Raw genomic sequence first — 26,859 nt, 5'->3', positions numbered from 1 at the left:
AACTTCCGCTCTCCCTACGGCTGCTGGCTCCAGGGAATGACAGCATCCTTCAGAGCCTTACAGGCTGCCCCAACTAGCCGAGGAGAGCACAAAGAAATAGGACGAAGGCTCCACTTGCCTCTTGAGAGGAAAGCAACATAGTTGAGTTATCAATGCACTGGTACCGCTGGGAGGAAGAGTTTAGAATAGGCTTTGCCCAATCCCCTTTAGGCTCCATCTTGTATAGATGAGACCCTCTTGTAACAGGGCCTCTGGATTTTCCAGAGGAATTTAGTGTAGGTAAAAGGTGCACCACTGGCAGTCCTGGAGCCCAAAGTCCCTGTATCCACAGGACATGCAGTAGCCGTGCTGCCTTCCTTCAGCCTGCCCCATCAATGCTCCCCAGCCCTGGCCTGGAGGGACCACCTCTGGGGAGGCTGAGGTAGTTCTGTCTCATGGCCCATTCAGTTCTTTGCTAAGACGGGGCTCGGTGCTAGTTTAAATTCAGAGTGCAGGCAGGGCAAACGAGCCCAGGAAGGAAAGAAAGACGATTGCTTTAATTTATCCCCTTTAAAAAACAAATCTATTTCAGGGCTCAGAGGGGATGATTCCTAGTTTCATATTTCAGGGAAAGGGGAGATAGAAAGGTCTCGAGGGAGCTCCAGTCCTGATTTCCATGGGGCTGGTCTCCTGACCAGGACACTCTCCTAATCCTTTCATTGTCTGTCCTTCTCTCACGAACAGCAGGTGTAAAGCATATTCTAAACCAGGGCTTGGCTGGTAACCCCTTCATGCAGGGCAAACTCTTCCCCTTACTGCCCTCTCCCCGCCTCTACATGACTTTATCTCAACCCCATTCAGTCCCTGTCCCAATCCCTTGCAAGCCGTAGGACTCCAGCCCCAGAGTGTGCTCTTTGTCAGCGATAGACACACGCACATCGTGGAATCGAGGCTTCTCGTTTTCCATGCCAACTCAGGGTGATGATGACTGAATTATGCCCCGCGTCAGAGGCATGTTTGAAAAGATCACTCCCAAGTGGGCTAGAAGAATCACCAGGGGAGAAAACCCTTTCAGCCTCTTATTTTATTTTTTCTGTTGGAAGAACCAAATTAGTGTCAAATTCTGCTCTTAATTACACCGGAACAATGGTGCTGACTTCAAAAATGCAACCCTGGTGCGCCCCAGAAAAAGAATTGAGCATCATGTGATCAGGGCCATGATGCCATGATGCTGTGGTGTCCATGGCTTGCTGCAAAGTCTCAGCTTTCACTTTAGAAACCATATTTCTACGTTGCCTGGTTGCAAAGGTGCCCTAGATAACCTGGATGGAGTGTGACTGATGCAGTGCTGTCTGCCTGAGTTTGGAGACAGCCTGAAACAATAGCTTGGAGAGGTGTGAACTGACCCATTCATTTCCAAGGATTGTTAAATCTGAAACCTGAGGATAACTATTTCAATGCTAACACTGTTAACTATTTCACTGCTGAGCATTTTAGCAGAAACATTCAACAAATATTTCCCCCATAATTCCAAATTGCCATCCATGGCTCCCCCGAGGGGGAATATAATTCCAAACTAAATAATCCAGGGTGACTCTACTGACTGTAGAGCTAATGTCCATGGCTGATACCTTTAAAAAAACAACAATACCGTTTTTAATTGGATGAAGCTGGTGTGGAAGTTCCATGTGCTGAACCTGATGACACAGAAGCCAGGGATCTTCATGCAGAACTGAAGGCCAGCTTTCTGCAGAATATCTTGTACCTCGCATTTGACAGGGTGCCACCTGGGAAGTGATGTGTTAAGCTGGAGAAGGTGGGGAGTAGCACAGAATTGTAGGGTGAGTAAGGAATTGGCTAAAGGAGGGATGACAACGGGTTGTGCTGAAAAGAGAACTCTTGGGATGGAGGGAGGCTATTAGAGGAGTTCCTCAAAGGTCAGTCGTGAGACTGAGCTCATTTAATATTTGCACTAGTGACCTTGCGTGCGAATGAAATTTGCTGATGACAAAAACTGGGAAGCACCGTCAATACAGAGGAGTGGAATATTAGCCAGGAAGAACTGGATGACAGAGGACTGGAGTAATAGAAATAGGATGACAATTAATACTACATAGTGCACTGTCATGCACTTAGGGACTATTAACAAGAACTTCTGCTTAACACACTTAAAACCGCCTTCACCAAACAAGGACGCTGCACCAGAGACGTGGACTGCCTCATGGAATGGGCCACCCCAATACCCCAAGAGAATCTGTTTCAATACAGAAATGACCCCTCTACCAAACGCCTCTAGTTGTCACCTACCACCCCACCCTGTAACCCATACGGGGGATCATCAAACAGCTACAACCCATACTCAGTGGGGACCCCATCCTGAGAGAAAAGGTCCAGCTTGGCAGGGGCTTTGTTTGTCATGAGGATGGGGAGAGTCTTTGACACGATTGAAGAAACTGGATTTAGAAATAAAGTTGTAGTGCTCTGACGCCTGCTCACGGACCATTCTTTTCCACTGACAGTGGCAGGAAGCACCAACAGGCTCGACTCAGAAGCTCGCCAGTGTCATGTGTCTGGGCGTGCTCAGATCTCTGGCTTTGCAATCAAGCCCTGGCAAGTCATTCCTCTGACTGGTGTGAGTCTGATCCTGGGGACAGCAGCCTCCATGAATTGCAAGGGCAGATTTCAGGGCAAAAGCCCTTAGTCCTAAAGGGGCGGATTACAGAACGAGACTTTCAACAAGCAGGACTGGTGGATTTCGGGATCTCTAGCTAGCTTCTAGCATTTATAATGCGCCCATCACCATGGCATTTAGGCAGGCACCTTGGACCGAGATACGATGACCCCAGGATAGTGGCTTCAGGGTTCCAGGAAGAGTTAATTGCAGGGATATTAGTCATCTGCTAGAGAGAGTCCAACAGTGGGGTAGCAGTGAGCCGAGTGGAGAGGTCAGGAGAATAACAGGAATTTTCTGCAAGAACACGTGTTGGGAAAGCAGGAGGGACTTTCCACTATCATTGTACTAGAGGGATTTGGAACATGACCTGCCTGCAGCCTGTAGTGAGGAGCAGGAGAGGCGCCAGACCATCCTTCCCAAAAGCTTTTCTTAGAGCCTCTCCATGAGAAGATGAACTGTGGCACATTTTATCCACGCGTAACCATTTCCACCCCAGGCTGCTGGTATGGCCCACGTCGATCTGAGATGCCTTCTCCGCCCGCACGCATGCACACACACACGTTAGACTTCACACAGGCACTGTTAGCAATCTTCATTCAAAGCAACAAAAAATTTCAGGGTCAAATCCCCAGGTTGGACCCTTTTTCCCTGCTGAGATTCACAGCTGCAAACCCTGTCCCTGTCCCTTTGGTGCATCTTCCCAGCACCAAGCTCTGGAGATGACCTTGGTCTGATGCCCCTCAAGTGGGGAGGGGGAACCCCACACTGCATTTGAGAGGATGAGAGACAGAGAGACACTGCCTCACTTCATCTCTCAGCACCACCAGAAAGAAATGGGGAGTGCAGGATAAACAAGGCTACGTAGAGAGAGAAGCAAAGGAAGGGACAAAGAGAGATTGGAAAGGGGGGAATGGGGAGAGAGAGAGAATAGAAAAGAAGTGACGGTTTTGCTACTCCCCTGCTTCTCCTCTTTAATCTCTCCTCTCCTCTTTTCTTGCCCTGTAAACCGCTGAAACGAACCTTTTGTTTGCAGAGCAGAGGGGCTGTGGACAGAAAAGGGACCGAGAATGCTGCCCAAAGAGGCTGCAAATGGCATTATCAGTCAGTTGAGATATCCAACCTCATGCCAGTAAGCAGGGGAGGAGGGAAATCCTCCATCAGATAAGAGACAGGCATGCCCGTTCTGCAAGGGGGAAACCTACCCGTGCTGAGACGGGGTGGGACCGGGGTCAGCCTTGGGCCCCTCTATTGAGAGCCTGTCCATGTGTTGTACTTAAAGTACTGCACAGGATCTTTTTAGGGGGAATAAGACAAAACGCCACATTTATTAGTAATACATGTATTTGTTAACACTGTATTATATGCATATAATATATTACACTTACACTTACACACACACACACAAACACACTCCGTCTTGTTGTTACCAATTAGTTGCTCCCCTTAACTTCACTGGCCAGGTGAGTTAGATGGGGGAGGGGGTAGAGCCGGGCTTTTGCCGATCCGGATCGATGCTCCCATGTTGACAAGACGAGACCCGGGGTCCTCTGCAAGACACCTTACTTTTATAGCAGCTTTCCTCTTATGCAAATCTAGACCAGATTTAAACTCTGTGTCTGTGTCCATTGGTCCTTTGTGCTGCTTTCTTTTGAGTGTTGTCCCAATGCTGCAAAAAGGGTGTTTCCAAAAGAAGGTGCTTGCTTCTAACCCCCGAGGACGTCAGTATGTCTGCTTGTCTTTAATGAGCCCACTTGACACGTTTTATTGTCCTTGGGTCTGGCTCCCAGCCCCTCTCCAACAGTTGAGGCTGTCTGGAGGTGCTGCCTTCCATGCCTTGCTCATCCACACCTCATTCATTCAACAGGGCAATTGATTAAGAGTGGGGGGGGGGGAGGGAGAGCTCTTGTTCTACTGCTAGCAAAAAGAAAATTTTCTTCTATCTTATTCTATCCTTAGGGGCTATAATATTATACCAAGGGCAATGCAAAGTTTCTAAATGAGGCTTTGATACAAAGTCCCATGAAAACAGAGGTCACACGTGGGTAGACCCACCACAAGGTTATATGAAGAGGCACAATGTAAAGTCATATGAAAATTATCAGAGATTTATTTACATTGTCCCCCTTTTGACCTCTCAAGAACAATTCTTGAGTGGTCACCATATAAATCTTTTGTATTTGTTGCAAACAAACCAAACAATTATAACCAGGTGAATATAACTAAAACTATTAGAATTGACTAAACACCAGATATAACATAAACACAAATGCAAACAATTATAATTATAATAATTGGAAATACAACAAAACCATTACCATTACAATAATTGGGTACATTGACAAACAAAATGAGGCCCAAGTTTGATGCTGCAATAGCCATCAAACAATAAAAGTCACTGAGGTCAGGACCTTCTTAAGCACACACAACAAATAAGATTTTGTAGGAGTACCACAGTTGTTATGCAAGGTTAAGCTGATTTGGACTTAAACTAACATTCAGTTGCTAAAATGTTTTAGAATTTTTTATTTTTAACAGTTGTTCTCAGAGGTTTCTGGGGACCTGAAAGATGGGGCCATACAATTATGGGCCAAGGTCTTACAGGTTATGGAGGCCCAAGAACTACCCTTCAGGGCTTGGGGAAATAGAACCAGAGTGCATAGAGGAAAGTGTGGAATTAATAATAATACAAGCAAATGTAACTAACAATACAAATGTATCAAGAACAAAAATTAACAACAAAATGATTATTAGAGAACCTAACAAAACAAAATAACCCTGATGCACTGGGGACCCAAGTATTTTGGACACAAGGGGTGATTGATAAGTTGGATGGAGATGGGGGAAGTAGAGAGAGGAAAAGACATTTACCCTGTCTAGTGTAGTATCCCCTCTCATTCTGGACTCAATGCTAACACAGGACACCACTAGAGACAGACACAGAACATGCAACACAGAACACTGAACACAGACTTTGTCATGACACTATAACCATGGTATTTTATAACTCTTCAGCTGGTACCAGCTCTCCTGATGTTCTGGTTCAGAGCCTGAAAGATAGAAGCTTGGAAACAAATTAGCACAGTGCTTTCACCATGGCAGAACCTGCTTAGTTTCTGCCACAGTGTGTTTGGTACTTGGGGCTGCACAAATGCTAATTAAGTGGTGCATTTTTTGTGAGTGTAAATCCTCCTTTTCTCTCAGTAAAAGGGTGTTAACACTTCATCTAGAAAAAAAAATTCTGTTTTAAAATCTCCAGCCATTTTGCCATGGCCTGGAGATCTGAGGCAGAAGCAGGCACTGTTGTTAACTGTTTTAATGGCATTTTGGCCCTGGGAGGAGGAATTTACCCAAATATTTCAAATATCCCCCTTCCAATCTTCAGAGGGGTCCCAAAGGTCTGCCCCATTCTGGGGTCTTAAATGTTTCTTTTCCTGATGTTACTGCTGCTGTAAGATTTGAGAGTGCTGTTTTAACTCTCTGTACCCAACCTGTTTTTCAGTTTCTTTATTTGTTGCTTGCCTGGGCCCGATCCTGCTTTTTCCAATAAACAGTTCCTTTTCCTGGGCACAAGTCTTGTTCCACTACCAATTTAGCAAGGAGGGTGGGCTTTCCAACTAGCCCCCACCCTTCCTGGTCCCATTCCTTAAACATTTTCTTCAAAATTGTGAAATTACCACAATATTACTTAACAAAACAAAACAAAACAAAAAAACAAACAAACATAAACCACACTACACTGCCCAAACTCCTATATCCTTCAGAGTTTGGTTTAACAGAACAAGATCTGCATCTTATGTTTTTAACCCACTCTGGGCCAGAGGGAGAGACACTAAGCCTCCCTCTGTATTACTCGGTCTGCTACCACCGAGGGTTCATACACCAATTATACAAATCCTTCCCCGGATTAGATCCTTCCCCGGATCAGAGTGAGAAACACTAAGTTCTCCTCTTTAGCTCAGTCTTGCTACGGCTGAGGGTGTATGTACCTCTATAACACAATTTAAACCTAAACTCCTATATCCTTCAGAGTCTGGTTAATCCTTCCCCGGATCAGAGTGAGAAACACTAAGTTCTCCTCTTTAGCTCAGTCATGAACACAATTTAAACCTAAACTCCTATATCCTTCAGAGTTTGGTTAATTAACTGAAAGTTTACGCTCTTTTTCCTATAGTGCCAGGCTTGCTAAAGCTGGCGGTGTGCACACCAGTTTTATAATAACTGTGGATTTTATGCTTGCTCCCCCTTTCGCATTCTCCACCAAAATGTTGTACTTAAAGTACTGCACAGGATCTTTTTAGGGGGAATAAGACAAAACGCCACATTTATTAGTAATACATGTATTTGTTAACACTGTATTATATGCATATAATATATTACACTTACACTTACACACACACACACAAACACACTCCGTCTTGTTGTTACCAATTAGTTGCTCCCCTTAACTTCACTGGCCAGGTGAGTTAGATGGGGGAGGGGGTAGAGCCGGGCTTCTGCCGATCCGGATCGATGCTCCCATGTTGACAAGACGAGACCCGGGGTCCTCTGCAAGACACCTCACTTTTATAGCAGCTTTCCTCTTATGCAAATCTAGACCAGATTCAAACTCTGTGTCTGTGTCCATTGGTCCTTTGTGCTGCTTTCTTTTGAGTGTTGTCCCAATGCTGCAAAAAGGGTGTTTCCAAAAGAAGGTGCTTGCTTCTAACCCCCGAGGACGTCAGTATGTCTGCTTGTCTTTAATGAGCCCACTTGACACGTTTTATTGTCCTTGGGTCTGGCTCCCAGCCCCTCTCCAACAGTTGAGGCTGTCTGGAGGTGCTGCCTTCCATGCCTTGCTCATCCACACCTCATTCATTCAACAGGGCAATTGATTAAGAGTGGGGGGGGGGAGGGAGAGCTCTTGTTCTACTGCTAGCAAAAAGAAAATTTTCTTCTATCTTATTCTATCCTTAGGGGCTATAATATTATACCAAGGGCAATGCAAAGTTTCTAAATGAGGCTTTGATACAAAGTCCCATGAAAACAGAGGTCACACGTGGGTAGACCCACCACAAGGTTATATGAAGAGGCACAATGTAAAGTCATATGAAAATTATCAGAGATTTATCTACACATGTGGCAAACACAGTCTAGAGTGGCCATTACTGTGTTTGCCTTCTCCGGCATGGTTGTCACTTTCTCTCCGATGCAGACCTTGCCTTGGTCAGGCTGGGTTACTGAGATGTGCTTCTGCTTCTCTTGAGATAGCACCAAAAGCTTCAACGCTCACAAACTGGGGTTGCCTGCCTGCACCTTGGGATAGGAGCAAGACAACTGGGTCCCCTGCAATCTACTGACCCCCAAAGGATACAATGCAAAGTCCTGGCAATGGCAGAACCTTCTGTAAGTCCTAAGTATTAGGGTGAGATGTGATTGTGGTATCTCCCGACCCAGCAGTAGCAGTCAGAAGGCATTTGGGCCCCTCGCGTCAGTCAGGAGCAGGGACGGCTCAGGTGAAGAGTCTTGGCTCATGTACAGCAAGTCTGCCGGAGTCCTACACTAGCTGCCCTCAAAGCATAATACAAATCTCGTTTATTTCGGTTGGCCTGTTTTAGGTTGGGGGTGGGCCCCTCCCCTTGCGTGTGTATTTGCTACCCTTCCTCGTTACTATCACTAGATGGGAATTGATCCCGGTGCAAGCAGAGTGGTTTGCCCGATGGCTATTAGGCTTGTCCCAGTGCCAGATATTTTTTTACACTGTCTGGCTGCGTATTGCATTTGGCTGGTTGATTCTTTGGCATTTGGTTTTTATTGTACGTTTCTTAGATGCCTCACAAGAGTTGCCTTATCAAAGGACTAAATAAATAAAGTAAAAATGGTTCTGTCCCCATGGCCCATTCAGAGCCTGGCCTCTCTACCAAACCCTGGGCCAATCAGTGCCAACTGGGGGGGTGTTTTCGGAGATGTGGACACTGTTGGAAGCTGGATGAAAACTCAACAAACTCGTTCCACCGAGGCCACTGAACAGCCATCGAATGGCAACAACTTTTGGTCCCCAATGACCCAGTCTGGATACCAATGAGTGACTTGGAAGTGAAAAGACTCCAGATCCTATTAGCAACTGGCTGAGTAAAGTTTAGGCCCAGATCCTCATCTAGGCCTAGATCCGCTGACTTCAAGGGAGCTGCACAAGTTGACATCAGTGGGGGGCTCTGGCCCCTTCTTTTCAGTTAGTACATTGCGGGCTGCTCCTGGCCACTTTAAACGCTATTTGCATTTTCTTTCCCGTCCTCTAGGTTTTCTCGGCCTTCCGTTTCCTGCGGTGCCTCCCAGGCAGCAGATGCTACTTCCCGAAAGTTGCACCACTGATTGTCTCAACCCCCTGAGCTCACTTCTGCTCTCAGTTACAGCTGGGCCACCTAGAACATTAACAGGGATGCCCAGGTGTGACTGAGAGCAGAATTGGCCCATCGCCTTCTGCCCCGTGTGGGATGCTTTTCTCCGAGAACCTGCTTCTGCTGAAACATTGGCAAAAACCCCACTGGCTTCCTCAGAAGCAGGAGCAGCACCGACAAGCTTCAGGGCACGTCCCACGGAGTCAGCCAATGGCTGGAGACAAATAGAGGGCAGCAGCCCTAGACAGGGAATTCCAGCTGAAAGCTGGCACCTGGCTCCTACTGGTTCCCGCTGGCTGGCTAGTGGGTTTTGGGACAGAGCAATGGGCCGACTGGTCCGCTGGATAGCGGAGGTCCTGGTTCGTGTGGAGGGACCAGAGGCCGGTAGCAATCAGTGGGCACCACGTGAAGCAGGGTGCAGTGTGTCAACACTTACACCTGGGCCAAAGTCGTGCAAGTGAGAACGGCAGCGTTTTGCACCCGCAGGGTGGGGTGTGTGCAGCCGCGCAGGGGGCTGGAGCCTGCGTGCACAGAAGCAGGCAGGGGATGCTGGGAGGAGCAAGCCCAGACGTAGCAGGTACTACTAGATCCTTAGAACAGGTGCATGGCGTGCTCCCCACAGGTCCGGCCTCCAGCCACTCCTAGCTTCACCCCGTGACCAGTTCAAGGCCACTTCCAAGCCACATGGTCACACTCCCTTTGCACTCCTGGCCCGTGGCAGCACGAGAGGAACGCTAGCTCCGGCCGTGCACTGGAGGCAGATTCAGAGATTCCTGGGCCAGAAGGGACCGTTGTGATCTTCCAGCTTGAGCTCCTGTGTAACAGGCCCGCGAACGTCCCCCAAGGAACACCTAGAGCAGAGCTATTCGAAAAACCTCCCCCCTTGCTCTAAGAGCCATCAGTGATGGGGAGCCACCACATTCGGCCGACGGGCTCCCCATTCCCCTCTCCCCGCCTGCCCTGCCCTGCAGGTGGCCCACGCTGTGACGGACGGGCAGTGCCGCTCAGGAGGGGTGGGAAGCAGGCAGCTGAGGCCTGGCTTTACGTACCTGCGTCAGGTGCCGCAGCGCGTGCAGAATCCCTGGCCAAAAGCCCCCCTCCCTTCCTTTCCCAGCGGGTCAGTGTCGCCCCCTTGGCCTCTCCTCCAGGCCCTCCAGCAGGGCTGCATTTTTCTGGGTTTGATCTCATTCTTTCCACTCTCCTCCCGGCCTGCAGCCTCTTGCCAACTTTCCATAATGACAGCCCCGCCCCCGCCTTTCGGCGCAAGCGACTGCAACCGTCTCTCAGCTGTTTGCACATAGGAGACATATGGATGCTCCCCGGCCGGCCGGGGCCGGGGGGGGCGAAGGAGGGGGAGGGCAGCAGGGCCAGAGCTGATCTTCAACAACAACAAAGAGCTTTACAGATCAACGCTGACGCTTCGCAGAGAACTGTTTCCACTGCGCTTTGGAGTGGTGCCGCCCGGCCAGGCAGCCCGGCTAACTCCACACCAGGGCAGCACAGGGAATGCTGGGCTGGAAGAACCCAGCGCTGAGATCAAAGGGCATTTCCTGGGTCCAGCTGCAGCTAGGTGCCAAGGACTGTGAGCTTCCTCCCAGCAGTGCGCTGCCAGCGGCCAATGGGACTCCAGTGCCGTGAGCTTCCTCCCAGCAGTGCGCTGCCAGCGGCCAATGGGACTCCAGTGCCGTGAGCTTCCTCCCAGCAGTGCGCCGCCAGTGGCCAATGGGACTCCTCCAGTGTGAGCGTCCCTGTAGCGGTGCCTTGAGGAAGCCGCTAGATCCCAAGCGGGAAGAAGCACTTTGCGGAAGGGGCAGCTGGCTGTGTGGCATCTAAAGGAGCAGCAGCCCGAGAGCGGTCACTGTTTATTAGAAGCTCTCGCCGCTCGGAAACAGAGTTTGTTGGTTAGTGAGAACCTTTCAGCAACACCCCGGGGGCTACAGAGCAGATTTCTTCGGGGTTCCTCTGGCTAATGAATAGTGCAGCAGCCCAGGGCAGATTCTGAGCTCGCTGACAGCTGGTAAATCTGGAGTAAGCAGCCGTCAGTGGAATCACTCTGGATTTGCCCTGGTATAAAGAGCAGCAGAATTCAGTCTCTAGTTTTCTCAGGAGCAGGAAAGAGGCTTTTACACCCCCCGCCCCCCACCTCCTTTCAGCTGCCTAGATTAATGACTGCAATTCACCAGAGCTTTGCATCTCCCCCGCTCTCCCCTTAAACAATTCTTCCCGCGCCTGATGCTAAAGATGCACGGCGAGTGGAAACTCCCGACCTGACCTGGGGCGGGGGCGGCTGGCCAAGTCAGCTCTGGCCTGGGGCCCAAACCTCCGAGCAAGCTACCACCACGAACCACTTGAAGGCTCTTCCAGCAGCCGCAGCTAAATAAAAGACAAGCCGAGAGGGGTTTTTGCTCCTTATTGGAGTCATGGATTCCTCCGGTCAGGTTCTGCAGCTGGGGGGGCTGCGCTCCCGGTGGAGAATCACTCACTCTTGTCCCTGGCATACCAGTCCCATCACACCCAGCAGTGGGGATCCTGGCCGTCCCGCTGGGGAAGTGTGCTGCTCCCAGCTGACTAGCCAGGACAGGGGGAGAGCTGGCCATTCAAAGGGCGGATTTCTGTGGCCTCACCCCCACCCCATCAGTGCTAGCCTCTCTCACCCCGCTGGGCCCACGCAGCCCAGGCCCGTTCTCCTGCGGCTCCGTCCCATCCAAGGCTGTCGCTGCCCGGTTCATCGACCGGGGAATTCAGCCTCCCAGCAGCTCTGCAAGGTGAGCACGAGTCCCCTGTAGCACAGACGGGCCCTTAATGGATTCCCCAGGACCAGCAGCAAGTCAGGACTGGAAGCTCCAGGGAATAGCCCCGGGCTTTAACTGTCTCCTCCTCACTGGGCTCCTGCCCAGGGGATACGAGGTCCCCGTCTGGGCCAGGCTAGCCCCAGCATGGCCTGGGAGGGGAGATGCAGCGGGCACCTAGTGCCCAGGGGGAGCCTCGGGAAGGCCCTCCCCTCCCTGCAAAGGGGAAACGTGCCGTAGACCAGCGTGGGCCTTTGACGAAGCCGCGCTGCGAGCCGGAGGCCGGTGGCGTGACGCAGCCCGGGGCAAGTGAGCTCCAATGCTGGCCAGACTTGGAGAAATCCCTTCCCCTCCCTCTGTGTGAAAAGGGCCCGGTTAGCTGCCTTGCAGGGCTGCCGGGCCGAGGCAGTCGCCCGGGAGGAGCTCGGAGCACGTACAGAGCAGCCCAGCCGGGCGTGCTCCGGGACTGGCACGGCTAGAAGTAGCTTGGAGCACAAACCTCCTCTCTGGGCTGGTCCCTCCTGGCCGTGCGAGCCAGACAAGGCAAGTCAAAGGCCCTGGGACTCACCTGCTAAGCCCAGGGCCGGCGCTTCCACTAGGCGACCCTAGGCAGTCGCCTAGGGCAGCAGGATTTGGGGGGCGGCATTTTGCCGTCCTCAGCAGAAATTTGGCGGCGGGGGGGGTCCTTCTGCTCTGGGTCTTCGGTGGGAATTCGGCGGCGGGTCCTTCACTCACTCCGGGACCCGCCGCCGAAGTGCCCCGAAGACACGTAGTGGAAGGACCCCCCGCCGCCAAATGCTCAGAGGAAGAGCACTGCTGCCTAGGGCGGCAAAAACCCTGGCACCGCTCCTGGCTAACCCACCTCCATTCGCTGGCTGGGACAGCTGCAAACGGGCCCTCCTCTCCACTGGCAGCTGACCAGGGCAGTCTGTGGCCCAGCCAGGCCAGGCAGCCTGGCCCTCCGGTGACAGGTCCAGCTTGGAATTTCACTCCCTGGGGAGCCAGGCAGGGAGCCCCCGTTCGGTTTCTCACTCCGGGAATCACTTGCAGGCACAAGCCGCTCTTGTTCCCTGATGACAGGGGCCTGCTTGGCTCCCGGCCAAGTGCTCCAGACCCAGGGGTCCCCCCCTCTCCGGGCAGGGTTCACCTTTCAAAGTGGAGTCAGGCGAGCTTGTACAAGATCAGATGGATGGTCACCCACAGGCTGGCCCCATTAGCCCAGCCCCAGTGCTGGGTCCCAGCCTCCCACAACTCCCCTCCCTGCCTGGGCACCCCAGAAAGCCCTCCCGTTCCCACTCTTCTCCATGCCCCAGCCACCCGCCGTGCTGTGTAGTCAGCAAACTGCACTGAGCTGCCACAAGCCCACCATCAGCCTCTCTCATGGGACCCCCCCCCCAATAGTGAGACGCCTTCCCCCCCTAAACTGTTCTTACCGCCTCGCTCTGAACCTCACCTTTTCTCACGGGCCCGCCCCCCTCCGGTTCCTGCTGTCTCCCATGCTGCCCCATAGACCTGGGACCTCCCCCAGACCCTGCTGGCCAAGCGTCCTTCCCTCTCTCTTTCCAATCTCTTCTAGGAACTAGAGCCGGCTCCACTGTGGCTCCCTAAGCCAAGGCACTGAACTGCCCCGGGAGGTCCATAGCTCGAAGCTTCATTGCTGATGTCCCGAGGTATCGCCCTAGCACTAACATTCCCCAGGTCCCGGATCCAACCCCCCTAGCTCACCCTGTCTGCGTAGCAGACTCCATCTCCACCCCTTTCGCCCTGAACATCCAACTGGGCTTCCGGTGTCAAAGTCTGACCCCATCTCCACTGTAAACCACGGTGTAAGGGACGTAGGGCGGGACTGGCTTCGGCCCGGCTCCCTGCCCCAGCTGAGCTGACATCCCCTTGGCACAGCGCTGGGTGCACATGGTGCGGGGTACAGAATCCACAGCCAGGATGATTAACAGTCACTGAGCAATGAAATCACCCCATCTGTGCATAGGAGACACGGGCCCCGCTCCTCCCTCTACGGCCATGTTGTGCTCGGTGGCAGCTGCAGGGCGCGGACTGCGGCTTGCCGATTCCTGACCGCTCGGCTCCGGCGCCGGCACCGGCTCCCTGCTGCTCTCACTCCTGCTGTGTAACTCCGGGGAGCTCTGCTCCCGCCCTCGCCACCCCTCCCTTCCCACTCAGCTCCTGGAAGGGGGCAGCTACGCTGTACATGGCCCAGCTCCCTACTGCACCCAGGGGACTCTCCAGCCAGTTTCAGTTCACTTTGCACCTCAGAGGTAGCACACAGCGAAGTTGGCAGACTGGAGAATCCGGCCTCAATTCCTCCAGGCTATTCCATGGGATTTCCGAGCCGCCCGGAAACCTTGTGTGTGAACCAAGTCCCTCCAGCTGCCCCATGTGCTTCTGTGCTGCCATTTCAGGGGGTCTACAGAAATCAAACCTGCCCCCCTGCTTGGGGAAATCCCAGGAAGTTCTCACGGCAGCCCAATGGATCCAGCCCATTTGCCCCCATTAAAGGTGCATTTCAGAGTCCGGCTCGGAAGCCCAGCTCCCCCAGGGGTCAGACTCAGGGGTCTGGTTTGGGCTTTGCCCATCTCGGATTTGGAAGCAGGTACAACGAGCAGTGGGCCCAGCTCCCTGCCTCTCTGGGGGGCACAGGGAAATCCAAGAGAGGAGCCCCTTGCAGGGGGAGTTAAAGGGCAAAAGGCGCTACACAGTCACTGGTGACAGGCGCCTTTCCAGATCTGGTTTATTCTGCCAGTCTCGGCGGGTCGTCACCGCGGTCATACAGAGACAACAGAAAAACCTCCATCCTAAAAACACTGTACAAAAGAGAGATGTGATACAAAAACCCCACCATGCCCACCGCCCGGCCCCCGGCACAGTCCCCAACCCCAGGCCAGGAGACAGGCGGGGTCTGGCCTCCCCAGACTCCTACCCAAGGAAGATGCTTCTCCATTGCCTTCTTCTCCCCTGTCCCCACTGACGTTAATGTGCCCAGAGGTGGCAGCAAAACGCCGCCAGCCCCCACCCTGACATACCGTTGCACCCCAGCTCAGGGCCTTCCTGTCTAAGGGATTTCTAGAGTGCCTGTGCGCACGGTGTCACGGGCCAGCTACACTTCTGGCTCCCAGCAGCATTCAGAGGCATCTTCCAACCTTGGTGATGGCTTTGTGGACTCCAGCAGAGCCGGTGGCCGTACTGCCCCTGCTCCATGATCTGAGTGTCCTGCTCAAACCCATCCCTGGCGCTGGCAAAGTCAGACTTGCATTATCTCTAGGCACCAGGGAACACCCCACCTTCTCTCCCACAGTCCCCGCCCCTCCGGGGCAGCTTCCCCCCCCCCCACTTCCATGGGCAAACACTAGAACACCTCCTGGTGCCTCCTGGCACCCTGGAGACCTGCCTTAGCTTCTCTCTGCTCGCCTCCTCTTGCAGGGCTCCAGGCAAGTGGCAGGGCTGGCAGGAGGCGCTATCGGGGATTAGGACATTCAGTCCATGCAAGGAGTCCTTCCCCACGGGTTGCTGGTGTCACTTTGGTTCTGAGGCTCTGGTTAGGAAGTTGGCGCCGTCTCCCGGATTATTGCTCCAGACGGGTCTCGTCTCTCCCCTGAAAGGTCCTGTCCACATGCCACCAACCGAGAAGAAAGTTTACAAACCCCTATGTACATGGCAGAAAGCCACTTGGGAGGTACAAGAGGCCATCCCTTTACGCATGAGAAGGAAGTGTCCTGTTTTGTGACAGGTCTCAGAGCACGGACAGGTCATGGCAAGACTTGGAGCGAACTTTCAGAGCCACCTTCTTGTTGTTCCTGGCGACCAGTCTGTCCAGGAAGCGCCGGGCCTTCTTGGTGAGGCTCTCTTTGCGCTTGTAGATGGACTTGCGCCTCTCGTTGGCCTCCTTGCTGTCCCGGCGCAGGCGGATCTGGCGCACCACCCCATCAAAGAGCTCCGTCACGTTGTGCTGGAGGGTGGCAGACGTCTCGATGAACTTGCAATCGAAGACCACGGCGCAGGCCCGGCCCTCTGGGAAGAGAATGGGTCCAACCCCACCTGAGTTGGCCACCAGGACAAAGAGCTCTCTCCCGGCAGAGCCAGGCGGTGCTTTCTGCACAGGGCACGGGACCGGGGAAGCGGCGAATAGTAGATTACGCCAGGGAGGCACCTGCTCAGGGCAGTAGCTAATGGGTGCAGGGAGAGATGCTGGCGGAAAGGCTGGATTGATGGCAGACTAAGGGGAGGGCAGAGATGGAGGTGACAGGATGGGCTGCTAAAAGAAAGTAGGATGGGTGGTTTAATGGCTGGACAGATGGCAGAGGACTAGACAGATGGACAGAGAGTGGCACTCCTGGATGGACGCTCAGCAGATGAGCAGGTCCCATCACAATCTCTCGCTGGCCATCTCAGCTAGGTCTGAGAAGCCGCAGCAGGAGACACCAAGCAAGAAGCCTCCCTCTCCCCTCAGTTCCCAGTCCCCGAACAGCTGGCTGGGAACTGTCTCCCGCAGGGTGGGGACGACAGGCCCTGCTCGCTCACCTTCCACCGAGACCTCTCGGCACCGCACCAGGTCCGTCTTGTTCCCCACTAGGATGATGGGGATGTTCTCTGCTTGCCGGGTCCGGCGCAGCTGGATTCTCAGCTCAGAGGCGCTCTCGAAACTCACCCTGTCGGTGACGGAGTAGACAATGACATAGGCATTCCCCACCTGCATGCAGTGATTGCGGAACCGGTTCTCCTCCTCCTGGGGCTGCAGAGGGAAAGACGGTGTTACTGGGGCACACAGCCATCGGCCACACACACTCGCCGACGGCGGGCCAGACTCAGCAGTGCTGCGGCCAGCTCCTCACGTGCTTCCCAGTGCCGGGGTAACCTACGTGCCGAGGAGCTGGGAGGAGCGTCAAGGATTGGGTTACTTTAACTTACGCCTTCTGCCTGGCTGGCCACCTTCCTTACTGAACCTGCTCTTCCGGCCCTGGGCTGGGAATTACCAGGTCAATTGAGGGGATGTTTGCACTGCACCAAGCTGAGATCACAGCCTGAGTGGCCAGCCCTGTGCTAGCACTGCTGAAAAGAGCCGTGTAGACACACTGGCACAGGCTTCAGCGTGGCCCGGACACGCGCATCAGGGATCCAAGCTAGGACCTCTCGAGATCCCTTCCAGTCCTACCCTTCTAGGGGTGCTAGTCGGCATTTAAGCCTGTGCTGCTATTTTTAGCCACGCTAGCACGGGTGATGCTAGTGCAGGCACGTCTCGCTGGGCTGCAGTCACGCTACGGATTGTGGTGTGGACACCCCCCCAGGCTCCAGGAGCCACATTCAGAGGCAGTAAGTACGGGCTGGTTGTGACGGGGGAAAGCCCACGTGCCTGACAGAGCCCAAGCTGGTAGGACGTGCGAGGGGGTGGCGGGGTGGCATGTCCCGCAAGCTTCGACTCCGCTCCTGGCCCAGGGAGTGGGGAACGAGAGCACCCAGCCAGGCTCTTCCAGCCCCCCGGCGTGGCGGGAACTCCGAGAGCGATTCGGGGCCAGACGTTCTACCCAAATGCCTGAGCCCGAGGCTTCCCCACCTGGCGCTGTGCGTAGGCGGCTCCTCCAGTGCGTGGGAAATGCTGCCGCTGACGTTTGCTAGCATTTTGCACAGGCGTAGTGACTAGGAGCCTGCACCCCCGGAGCAATGCGGGATGCACCCCTTTCACTTGCCCACAATGCACTGCTGCCAAACCTTTACTCTGCCGCTCCCGGCGGTTTTACCAGCTGCTTCCTTCCTCGCTGTGCTTGGAATCGCTTCGCTCGTATTCAGACGTGACTGGGACGACCAAGACAACACCCCTGGCTCTTGTCACTCCAGGCCTGCGTGTCAGCGCAGGCTGTATCCTGGGGGACCAGTCCCTTCCCCCCAGGGCTCTCGAAGACTTTGGTTTGGTTTCCTCAAACCACAGCCCCTTGGTTCTAGAGCTCCACCCGTCCACAGCCTGCCAGCCCGTTGCCTCTGGCAGGGTGGTGTCAGGGCTGGTTTTTCATTCACACCCTCATGCCCCTGGCACGGGAGACCAGCCAGGCTCTCCTGCCGTTCCCACGAGCCCAACACACCATCCTTCGCGCTCTTGTTCGCCTTGGTAAGCCCTCCACACCTGTGCCTGGGGAGCATGCCACCCGCTTCGCCATCATTGCGTCATGTGCCCAGAGGGATCGTTACGGGGATTTGATCATTACCCTTTTCTGCAGGTGTCTGACATTCAGGAGGAGGCCAAGGCTGGTGCCCACTCCCAGGATTCCCGTACAAGCATTAATTCAGGCGGTGAGAGTACGTTAGTACCAGCCAGCACCGCTGGACCCCAGCTGCCCCTCCCCCTCTCAGCCTGACAGCGAGTCCAGCCTCCCCCGCCGGCCGCCGGGATTTCTGCTCACCACTCACCATGGGCAGATCTCGCTGGCGGAAGCGCGGGACCCTGCTTTCTGTGATGGTTCATTAGCTTCGCTGAGATCCGCCCTCTCCCCTCCGCCTGCACTGGACCCACACCTGTGCATCCCCCCATCCATCCCGCAGGTTTTCACACAGCCACTCCCAGCACCCACAGCTGGGCCAGCTAGCGGGTAGGGGCTCCTGGCAAAGCCATGAGGAAGGGGACTCCATGGAGTCAGGGGGCTAGTGACTTGGCATGGGAAGAGCCGTATCCTCGCTGCTGTTGGCAGTACTGGGTGCAAACAAGCATTTCCCTCTTGCCCTTAATGGGGAAGGAGGCGGGAACTTGTATAATAAGTGCCCTCCCCAGCTTCCAGGTGGCCTTGATGGCTACCAAGGATGCCAGCCACCGGGATCGTTGGGTACAAGACAAGGCACCCCAGTGTCTGCATTATACCGGCCCGTCCTCAGCAGCAATGCTGTCTAGCAGTACGAACAGAAGAGTCTTCTCTGCTCCCTGCAGGGGTGGGGCTGAGCCAGCCGCTAGTCTGTGGGCTGGGGCCAAGAGTGGGTAACGGCTCAGCTGAACAGTCCCATCAATCAATGGGGAACCGGTAGCGCGCTCAAGGTTTACTGAAGGATGAGGCCTGCCCCCAGGCTGCTCCCTGCCAGCTGGGGCTAGTCTGAGCCCTTGGAAGGAACGGGTCCCCAGAGAGGGTGCAAATCTCCAGGCTGCGGACAGGGCAAGGAGGGGGAAGCAGTTCAGCATCACAGCCCCGGTGCAGGTGCGGCGCGGCCCCCGCTGCCGTCAGCCTGTCCCCATCAGACAGCAGCCCAGGCTCCCGCAGCCTCTGGCCGCCCAGCAGACACGTCAATAACCTGCAGATTAAAAGCTTCTGGCTTTGGGGGGGCGTTTGACCCAGTCTCCTCCTCAATCTGTCAGCTGCAAATTACAGCCCCAGGGCTCCGCTCCCAAACGTGCAGGCTGCCCGGCCATGCATCTGTGGCAGCCCAGCGCCTGCAAACACCAATGGGGCTCTGGGGGCTCAGGGGGACCCGCCCTCCCACGCCGGAGAAGGAAGAGGGCTTTAAAGGGTTCACAACAGAACCACTGGCTGCAGCACCCTCTGGGGAACACACCCAGCTCATGACACCCTTTGTATTCGTACAGCCCCAAACCCCGGCCAGAACGCTCAGGGGTCTGGGCCTCAGGCTGAAATATGAGCCCCTTTCCAATTGCGAACCACCAGCAAGCGCCGGGGAGCCCATTTACAAGGGAATGGGGGCCTGGAAGGGAAGGGGCTGAAGGATGGTCCAGTGGTTAGGCCTGGCATCAATTCCCTGCTGTGCCACAGACTTCCTGGGTGACCATGGGCAAGTCACTTACCACCTCTGCATCCGTCTGTACACTGGGGTTAAGAGCACCTCACCGGGGGGTGGATGGGTGGGAGGATAAATACATTAACAACGGTGATGTGGTTTGAGATCTACTGATGAAAAATGCCACATAAGAGCTAGATAATGTTATCATCAGGCCTGAGCCCCTGGGAGAAAACATAAGCTTTTAATGTGGGTTTTTAAAATGGGAAGGATGGGGGGGGGGGGCAGGGGGGATATTTCAGGGGCATCGGGTACCAGGCCTTAGGACCCATCACGGCCAAAATGTTGATGTTCACTGTGTCCCTAAACAAATTAACTCGACAATCGGTATCTTCTCACGAGGGGAAATAGCACTCAGTAGAAAAATGCAATTCAGGGATAGTGGAAATAAATTCAAGTCTTTAAAACTTTAGGACCAGATTTTCAAACTGTTTAGATGTACAACTGCTTGTGCAAAAGGTGCATCTAATTTGCATGCACAGTTACCGTGATTAGATGCACAGATTGGGCATGCTAATCCACACGCATTCTGCATGCCGTTGTGGTCCTAAATTCTATGACAAACCGGCCCGCTATTTCTCGTGCTGGGAACAGAAGCCAGCTTCACACACGAGGGAGCAAACCTCAAACTGCAGAGATGCTGGTCAGCAAATGTTGCCAGGACCAACAGGCTTAGGGGCTTTAGAACCAGTAATGCCAATTTACAGTCAATCTCTTCTTTAGAGGCGGGGCAGAAGACACAGGTGTTTCTGACAGGACACTACGGTTTTTCCAGCGAGTGGTCACGCCATTGCTTCTGGACAAGCTGCACGTGCCAGAGCCCTGCCGAGAGAGACCCCCAAGATTTGGACCCCGAGACTTAGTACCTTGGGGAGTTTGCCTTTGGGTTTGGGAAGCTTCATGCAGCAGGAGGCCAAGCCCGTATGAACCAGAAGCCAAAGGGCTGGCCCAAGCCTCCCGTGCCTGGCCCAGCTCTGATGTGGAGAGAGCTCATGCAGGCCTAGAGCTGCAGGAGGCAGCTGGCCAGAGATGCAAAGCGGGGTTCACAGGAATGACGTGGAATTAACCCTTTGTTTGTCCTCACCCGTCATTCGCCCCGTCAGCTCCTGCACAGCTAGGAGCCAACCGAACCCCAGCACCTCCCAGCACACTCAGCCTGGGCATCTGGCACATTTCCCTCCACCTTCCCCGGGGACGTCTCGGGCCCAGCTCCCGCTGCCTGGCACCTCGCGCCTGCGCTTCCGCCAGCACAGCCATTCTGCCCCGGCAGCAGCCGACACCCCCTTTGCAGGTGCATCAGCAGCTACGCCGGAGGGAAGGTGGGAGAATCAGCCCCAAGGGCCTAGCTTGGAGCATCCGCTCTGTGGGGAGCTGGGGGGGACAGGGAGTTGGGTCTGTCCGGAGTCACCCCCCAGAGTTTAAAATTGCCACATTTTGGAAAGAGAAGCCGACTCAAGCCCTTGCTTCCTCCCACAGCAGTTAACCCCCAGCTTGGGGGGGGGGGATTCCTTCCAGCTCCCAGGGGTGTTAAGCTCCTCCCTTGGCCACCTGATGAGCCAGTCAGCTTTCCACTGGGGAAGTCACCCTCAGCCCCTTACTGGCTGCTGACCCTGACCTCCCCTCTCCAGCCACAGCCCGACGGGAGCAGTGACCACAGTCTGCTGGGGACGTCACACAGTGGCCAGAGCAGCTCCCCAGAAAGCGAAAGTGGGGCCTGGTGGACGTAGGGTCCAGCAGGAGGGTCTGTCCCTGCAGCCCCGTCTCATGCGCCGGTGGGCATGGACACACAGCCGGCCGTAGATAACGGAAAGAAAATATCACGTTGCCTCTATACAAATCCATGGTACGCCCACATCTTGAATACTGCGTGCAGAAGTGGTCGCCCCATCTCAGAAAAGATGTATTGGAATTGGAAAAGGTTCAGAAAAGGGCAACAAAAATGATTTGGGGTGTGGAACGGCTTCCATCTGAGGAGAGATTAATAAGACTGGGACTGTTCAGCTTGGAAAAGAGACAACTAAGGGGTGGATCTGATTGAGGTCTATAAAATCATGACTGGTGTAGAGAAAGTAGATAAGGAACTGTTATTTACTCCTTCTCATAACACAAGAACTAGGGGTCACCAAATGAAATTAATGGGCAGCAGGTTTAAAACAAATAAAACAAAGTATTTCTTCACACAACGCACAGTCAACCTGTGGAACTCCTTGCCAGAGGATGTTGTGAAGGCCAAGACTATAACAGGGTTCAAAAAAGAACTAGATAAAAATTCATTGAAGGTAGGTCCTCAATGGCTATTAAACAGGATGGACAGGGATGGATGTTTGCCAGAGGCTAGGAATGAGCGACAGGGGATAGATCACTTGAGGATTCCCTGTTCTGTTCATTCCCTCTGGGGCACCTGGCACTGGCCATAGTCGGCAGACAGGATACTGGGCTAGATGGACCTTTGGTCTGACCCAGTAGGGCCGTTCTTATGTTCATACAAGTTCATTGTGGCATTTACAACAGCAATAGACCCTATAATAAATCGCTCCAGTCTATCAACAGAACCCACTTCACTGAAAAGGTAACCTCCCCCCCACCCACAGACAGCCCCTGTGATTGCCACGCCCCATGCACGCTCCCCTACCCGCCTCTCTGTTTCCCAGGTGTCCATCACCAGCAGCGTGGTCTCCTCCCCATCCACCGACAGGGTGCGTTCGTAGGCATCCTCTGAAACAAGCCAGATGCATCCAAGTCAGCCAGACTCCGCGTGCCCAGCAGGGCCTCCAGCCCAGGCCCAGGGCCGCTGAGCTCCGCAGAGGGAGAGTCTGCTGGCTGCTCAGGCTGGGAGGAGGCAGCACCCCAGGGTGGTGGGGCTAAACACAGGGCATGGAAAACACAACTGATCCTCTAGGCGAGGAACTAAAGCTACCAACCAGCCAGCACCATGGAAGGATGTGGGAAAGTGGTGAGGTCCAGGGCGATGCCCTGGCGGAAGCCTGGCTACTCTCCTGCCTTAGTGCTTGGAAGGAGGGGAAGGTGCTGGGGCATCTCACGGCTCTTCCCAGGTTCAGGACTCACTCACCCCCCTTGCCAGGTTATTTTTTGGCTTGTGGGGAGGCTCAAAGGTACCGAGGCTCCAGCAGGCAGCTGGACAACTGGCATTGACTGGACCCAGGCGGCTGACCCCTGATGCGTGTCAGAACAATCTCCCTCCCTCCCATGTTTCCATCTCAAACCCACTGAAATCCACAGCTAAGGACCCCCCAGTTTTCAAGGGGGTGCACAGTGTTACCTACAGTAGGTACATCAGAACTGAGCCACCGGTGGCTCTCAGCTGGCACTGTGCCCTGCTAACTTCCCCCTGCCCAGCCCCAGAGATGGGGAACGGCACTGGGGGCACGTTTCCCATGTTTGGCGGCACGCTCCTCGCTGCTAAGCAGTGGCTCTGCCCTGCTCCCAAGCAGTCAGTGCAGCCTCTCCACTGTGCCCCTTGGCTTGGGTTTACACAGGGCTTCTGCCCGCTGTGACCCACTCCCACACCCCAACCTCTGCCCCGCATGGCCCTCAAGAGCATTTCATTCCGCAGAGCCCCAGGAAGACCTGGGGCAGCCGGCTTGACACCCACGCTGCATTTCCCCCAGGGCAGGGCCCCTACCTCCTGGCTGTTCCGGCAGGTCCCGCTCTTGGATCCCGGCAAAGAGGTTCACCAAGCTGGTCTTGCCCACACCAGGGTCACCCAGCAGCACCACCCGATACAAGGATTCCCAGGAGCTGTCGGAGTCGGCCGAGTCCGATGACCAGCTGCTGCGCGGCATGACGGGAGCTTTGTCTCCAGGCTCGAAGGATGAGGAGTAGCCAAGTGGAGGGTGATGGGACTCACTGGGGTTAGGCCTCAGCTCACGCATCCCTGGCCTGGCCTGGTGGGAGAGGGGGACCGGGGTGCTGGCCCGTCTGCACACAGGGCCCTTGCCCCCTTGCTGCGTGTTCAGAGTCATCTTCTGCAAAACAGAAAAGGCCGAGCGACGGGCTTGTGGAAGGAAGTCTGGAGGCGAGCGCTGTGCTGGGGAGCTGGAGGTCCCTGTCTGCCTTTCCTCGCCCTGCTCTGCCTGGGATTCTCCAGGACTGGACCCGCCCCACCCCTGGGTGCCCTCGGAGTTTGATTACGTTCACCTTAGGTACAGAGGGGATCGTTTTCAGTTCCACTTCGGTTGGCTCCTGACTGGAGGCAGGCCCAGAAGAAACAAACATAAATCATCCCGGTCTCCTAACGCACTCCCCAGCCGCCCTGCGTTGTCTCAGCCAAACAACTTTTAAACTGGAAAAAAAAATCTGGAGCCAAAGACTCTTCAAAGCCCGGTGGATCCTGGGTGTTAGCCCGTCTCTGCTTCAGCTCCAGAGCAAGGAAGGCAAACGTGTGGGGGGAGGCAGGAGGGGGGTCTGATTGCTGCCCACACCCAGCGCCCTTTCACCCAGCTGGGATTGGGACACAAGTAGGGTCCCAGCAGCGTGGGAAGGGTTTTATTCAGGCCAGATGGAAGGAATAAAGGAGAGGCAGAAGGGCAAGGCGGCTGATCCATGGAGGAGAGGGATTGGAAATGTTCCCTTCGCCGATCTCACCTGCTGGGAAGGGGCTGGGTTTAGGGTGGGACCCACAGCTGCCAGCTTGGCACTGGCCCATGAAAGACCCTCGCCCCTCTGTGTCGGGTAAGGACAGGGAGGAAGCGCTGTCCCATGCGCTTTCCCGGCCTGGTTTCCCCACCCTATGAATTTCAGCCTGGCACCAAACCCCCAAGAGTCCCGATGCCATGGGGACAGCGGTGCCAACCTCCACCACATGGCACAGGCACCATTGTACCAGCCTGGGGAGCAGCGCACAGGAGGGGCAGGGAGGCGATCCCGACAGACACAGCGTCCTCCCACCCGGGCCAGGCAGCGCCAAGCGCCCGTTCTCCGCACCTGCCCCGGGTTCGAGGCTCCTCCAAGGAGTCCGGCCCCACCCGGGATGCGGCCCCAATTCCGGGGCTCGGAGGCTCCTTGCGCGGGTCCCGCTCCGGCCCTGGGAGCGGAGCCATTGGCGGCCGCGGGCGGCGCAGCCCGGAGCCCGGTCCTGCCGGGGAAAGGGCACCGCGCAGGAGGGCAGCCCGCTGGGGCAGGGGAGCCGAGCCAGGCAGCCGAGGGAGCGGGGAACGGCGCGCCCGGGGTGGAGAGTCTCCGGCCAAGGCTGAACGCCGGGAGGGGGCCAGGACAGCGCGGGCTGCCGGGGGGTCGCTGCGCTCCCGTGCGCCCCAGCTCTCGGCCCCCGCAGCGGAAAGTTTCTTCGCACAACTCAGCCCGCTCACCTCGGCGCCGGCCCCGCTGCTGCTCCGCGCTCCCCGGCTCACCGGAGCCGCTGTCCGGGGGCCCCCGACCGCCCGCAGCCCGCAGAACCCAACGCCCGGCCGCTGGAGCTCCCCTGCCTCATCGCGTAGCGCCGCAGCCGCCGAGCGCAGGGCTTTAAACCCTGGGAGGTGGAGCCCCCTTCGGCCGGTCCCGGGACCCTCCCCTGCCCGCCCGGTGCCGCTCAGAGCGGGCGGAGTTGGAATCCACTCCCCGAGCCCGGGCCAGCGCCGCGGGATCCACCCCTGCCCAAACCCAGCGCCTCCAAGGTCCGCCCCGCAATCCGCCAAGGGAGTCACTGGCCCAGCCCAAGGCTGTTCCCCCCAGGCCAGGGGTCTGAGCTCTGTGCCGGGGATCAGCTGCCCTAGCCCAGGGGCCAGGGGCCCACACCGGGCGATCAAGTTCTCCAGCACCCGAACACCCTGCCCCAGGCTTCAGAGGGGAGCCCTGGTAGTCTGTAGCCACAAAAACAACCAGGAGGCCGGTGGCACCTTAAAGACGAACGTTTATTTGCATCTGAAGAAGTGGGTTTCTTTACCCACGAAAGCTTATACCCAAATAAATCTGTTAGTCTTTAAGGTGCCACCGGCCTCCTCCTTGTTTCTGCCCCAGGCTGAATCCAATGCCCATCCCCTCCCCCAGCACCCACGGGTATATGCCCCCCCCCACCCCAGCCTGAGCCCCCTGACTTCCACACCCCCAGCTGGATCTCGTCACCAGGGCATCCACTCCACTGCAGCGCCCACAGCCCCTGCCTCAGGGACCTGCCCCTTCAGGCCTAATAATCTCAGGGCAGCATTCTAGACACCCCCCCCCCCCACATGACATGAGCGAAGATTATACCTCCAGCACCCAGCATAGCCCTGGACTATCCCTCTCCAGACCCTGTTGCCCCAGGCAATTAATACCATCCCTAGGACTGGGGTAACTTCCGCATCCCCGTAGGGGGCAAAGACAGAGCCAGCAAATGAAGTGGCCAGACAGGAGGATGATCCTTGGAAGGCTGCCTGAGCTGTTTCCCCAGCCAAGTGTGTGCCAGTCCCCTCGGTGGTCCTGGCACTCTGCTCCCCAGGGCTGGGTGGTCGTGTCGGTGATCCTGCCGTGTAACACGGGGCTGTAGATTTGACAGACTACTGCACGAAGAGCTGCTGTAACACATCAGAAGGCCTCCTGTCACCTTGGCTGCTACCACTCTAAGCACCTTCCTTCCTTCCTTTCCAGTCCTTAGTCGATTCGCATTCTCAGCCCAACACTGAGAGGTGTGTGGGTGAGGCTAGGGCACTGTCAACACACACCGTGATTCCTGTCTGGTCCCCGCTATGGTGGGGCCCAGCCAAGGGCTCTCACTTCAGCAGAGCTGGATCAGGCCCCCCAGGGACGAATCTGGGTGCAAAGGCCCCACTTTGGGTGCACTAGGGGCTGGTGTTGGGAAGCCAGCTCCTACTGTGGGTCTGGTTCAGGCTGCAGCCCCGGTCCAAGCTCCTGGGCTTTCCGATTCCTTACAGGGCAGCTTTCTCCAGGAGTGAAAAAATGGAGAAGGAACAACTCAGCAGGATTCTTCTTCAGCCTGCCACCCTTGGAGGAGATTCTCCTCCTGTGTTTGAAAGTCCATCCCCTATCAAAGGGCACTTCCCACCTTCCATGGGTGAGACAGCCCCTGTACCAGGCCTGCTCTCCAGGGCTCATTTTCTGCTAGTCGGCAGGGAAACCCCTTCCCCCAGCACTTTGGCTCTGGGAGTTTTCTATTAATCACTTGATATTCATATTTGATTTCTCCATCTGCTGAGCTGCTGCCAGGCTCCATCTAGTGGCAGACTGAATAGCGACAGAAGGTATGGTTATTTCACCAAGTAAGGAGTGGGACTCGTACACTGTAATACTCCTCCACCAATCCCAGAGC

At 55.4% G+C, this 26,859-nt stretch overlaps 1 protein-coding gene across 3 annotated transcripts; it reads right to left on the bottom strand.

Moving 5' to 3' along the window:
• Positions 1-14,545: 14,545 nt before the first annotated feature.
• On the bottom strand, positions 14,546-25,202 carry REM1 (RRAD and GEM like GTPase 1). 3 transcript variants are annotated; one of them, XM_042842607.2, is made up of 6 exons: positions 24,923-25,202; positions 23,754-23,898; positions 23,239-23,581; positions 22,228-22,310; positions 16,350-16,560; positions 14,546-15,839 (listed from the first exon to the last, which is right to left on the bottom strand). In XM_042842607.2, the coding sequence occupies exons 2-6, from the start codon at positions 23,829-23,831 to the stop codon at positions 15,562-15,564; spliced, it is 993 nt and encodes a 330-aa protein (XP_042698541.2). In that variant the 5' UTR covers positions 23,832-23,898; positions 24,923-25,202; the 3' UTR covers positions 14,546-15,561. The 3 variants fall into 3 exon arrangements, with proteins under 3 accessions (XP_042698541.2, XP_023964682.2, XP_008170402.2); XM_024108914.3 differs by having other exon boundaries at positions 23,754-23,802; XM_008172180.4 differs by lacking the exon at positions 23,754-23,898 and having other exon boundaries at positions 24,923-25,192.
• Positions 25,203-26,859: the final 1,657 nt, after the last annotated feature.

This window comes from Chrysemys picta, chromosome 13, assembly GCF_011386835.1.
Source record: "Chrysemys picta bellii isolate R12L10 chromosome 13, ASM1138683v2, whole genome shotgun sequence".
In the NCBI taxonomy this organism is placed as follows: domain Eukaryota; kingdom Metazoa; phylum Chordata; order Testudines; family Emydidae; genus Chrysemys; species Chrysemys picta.
This window is presented reverse-complemented; position numbering and strand designations above follow the sequence as displayed.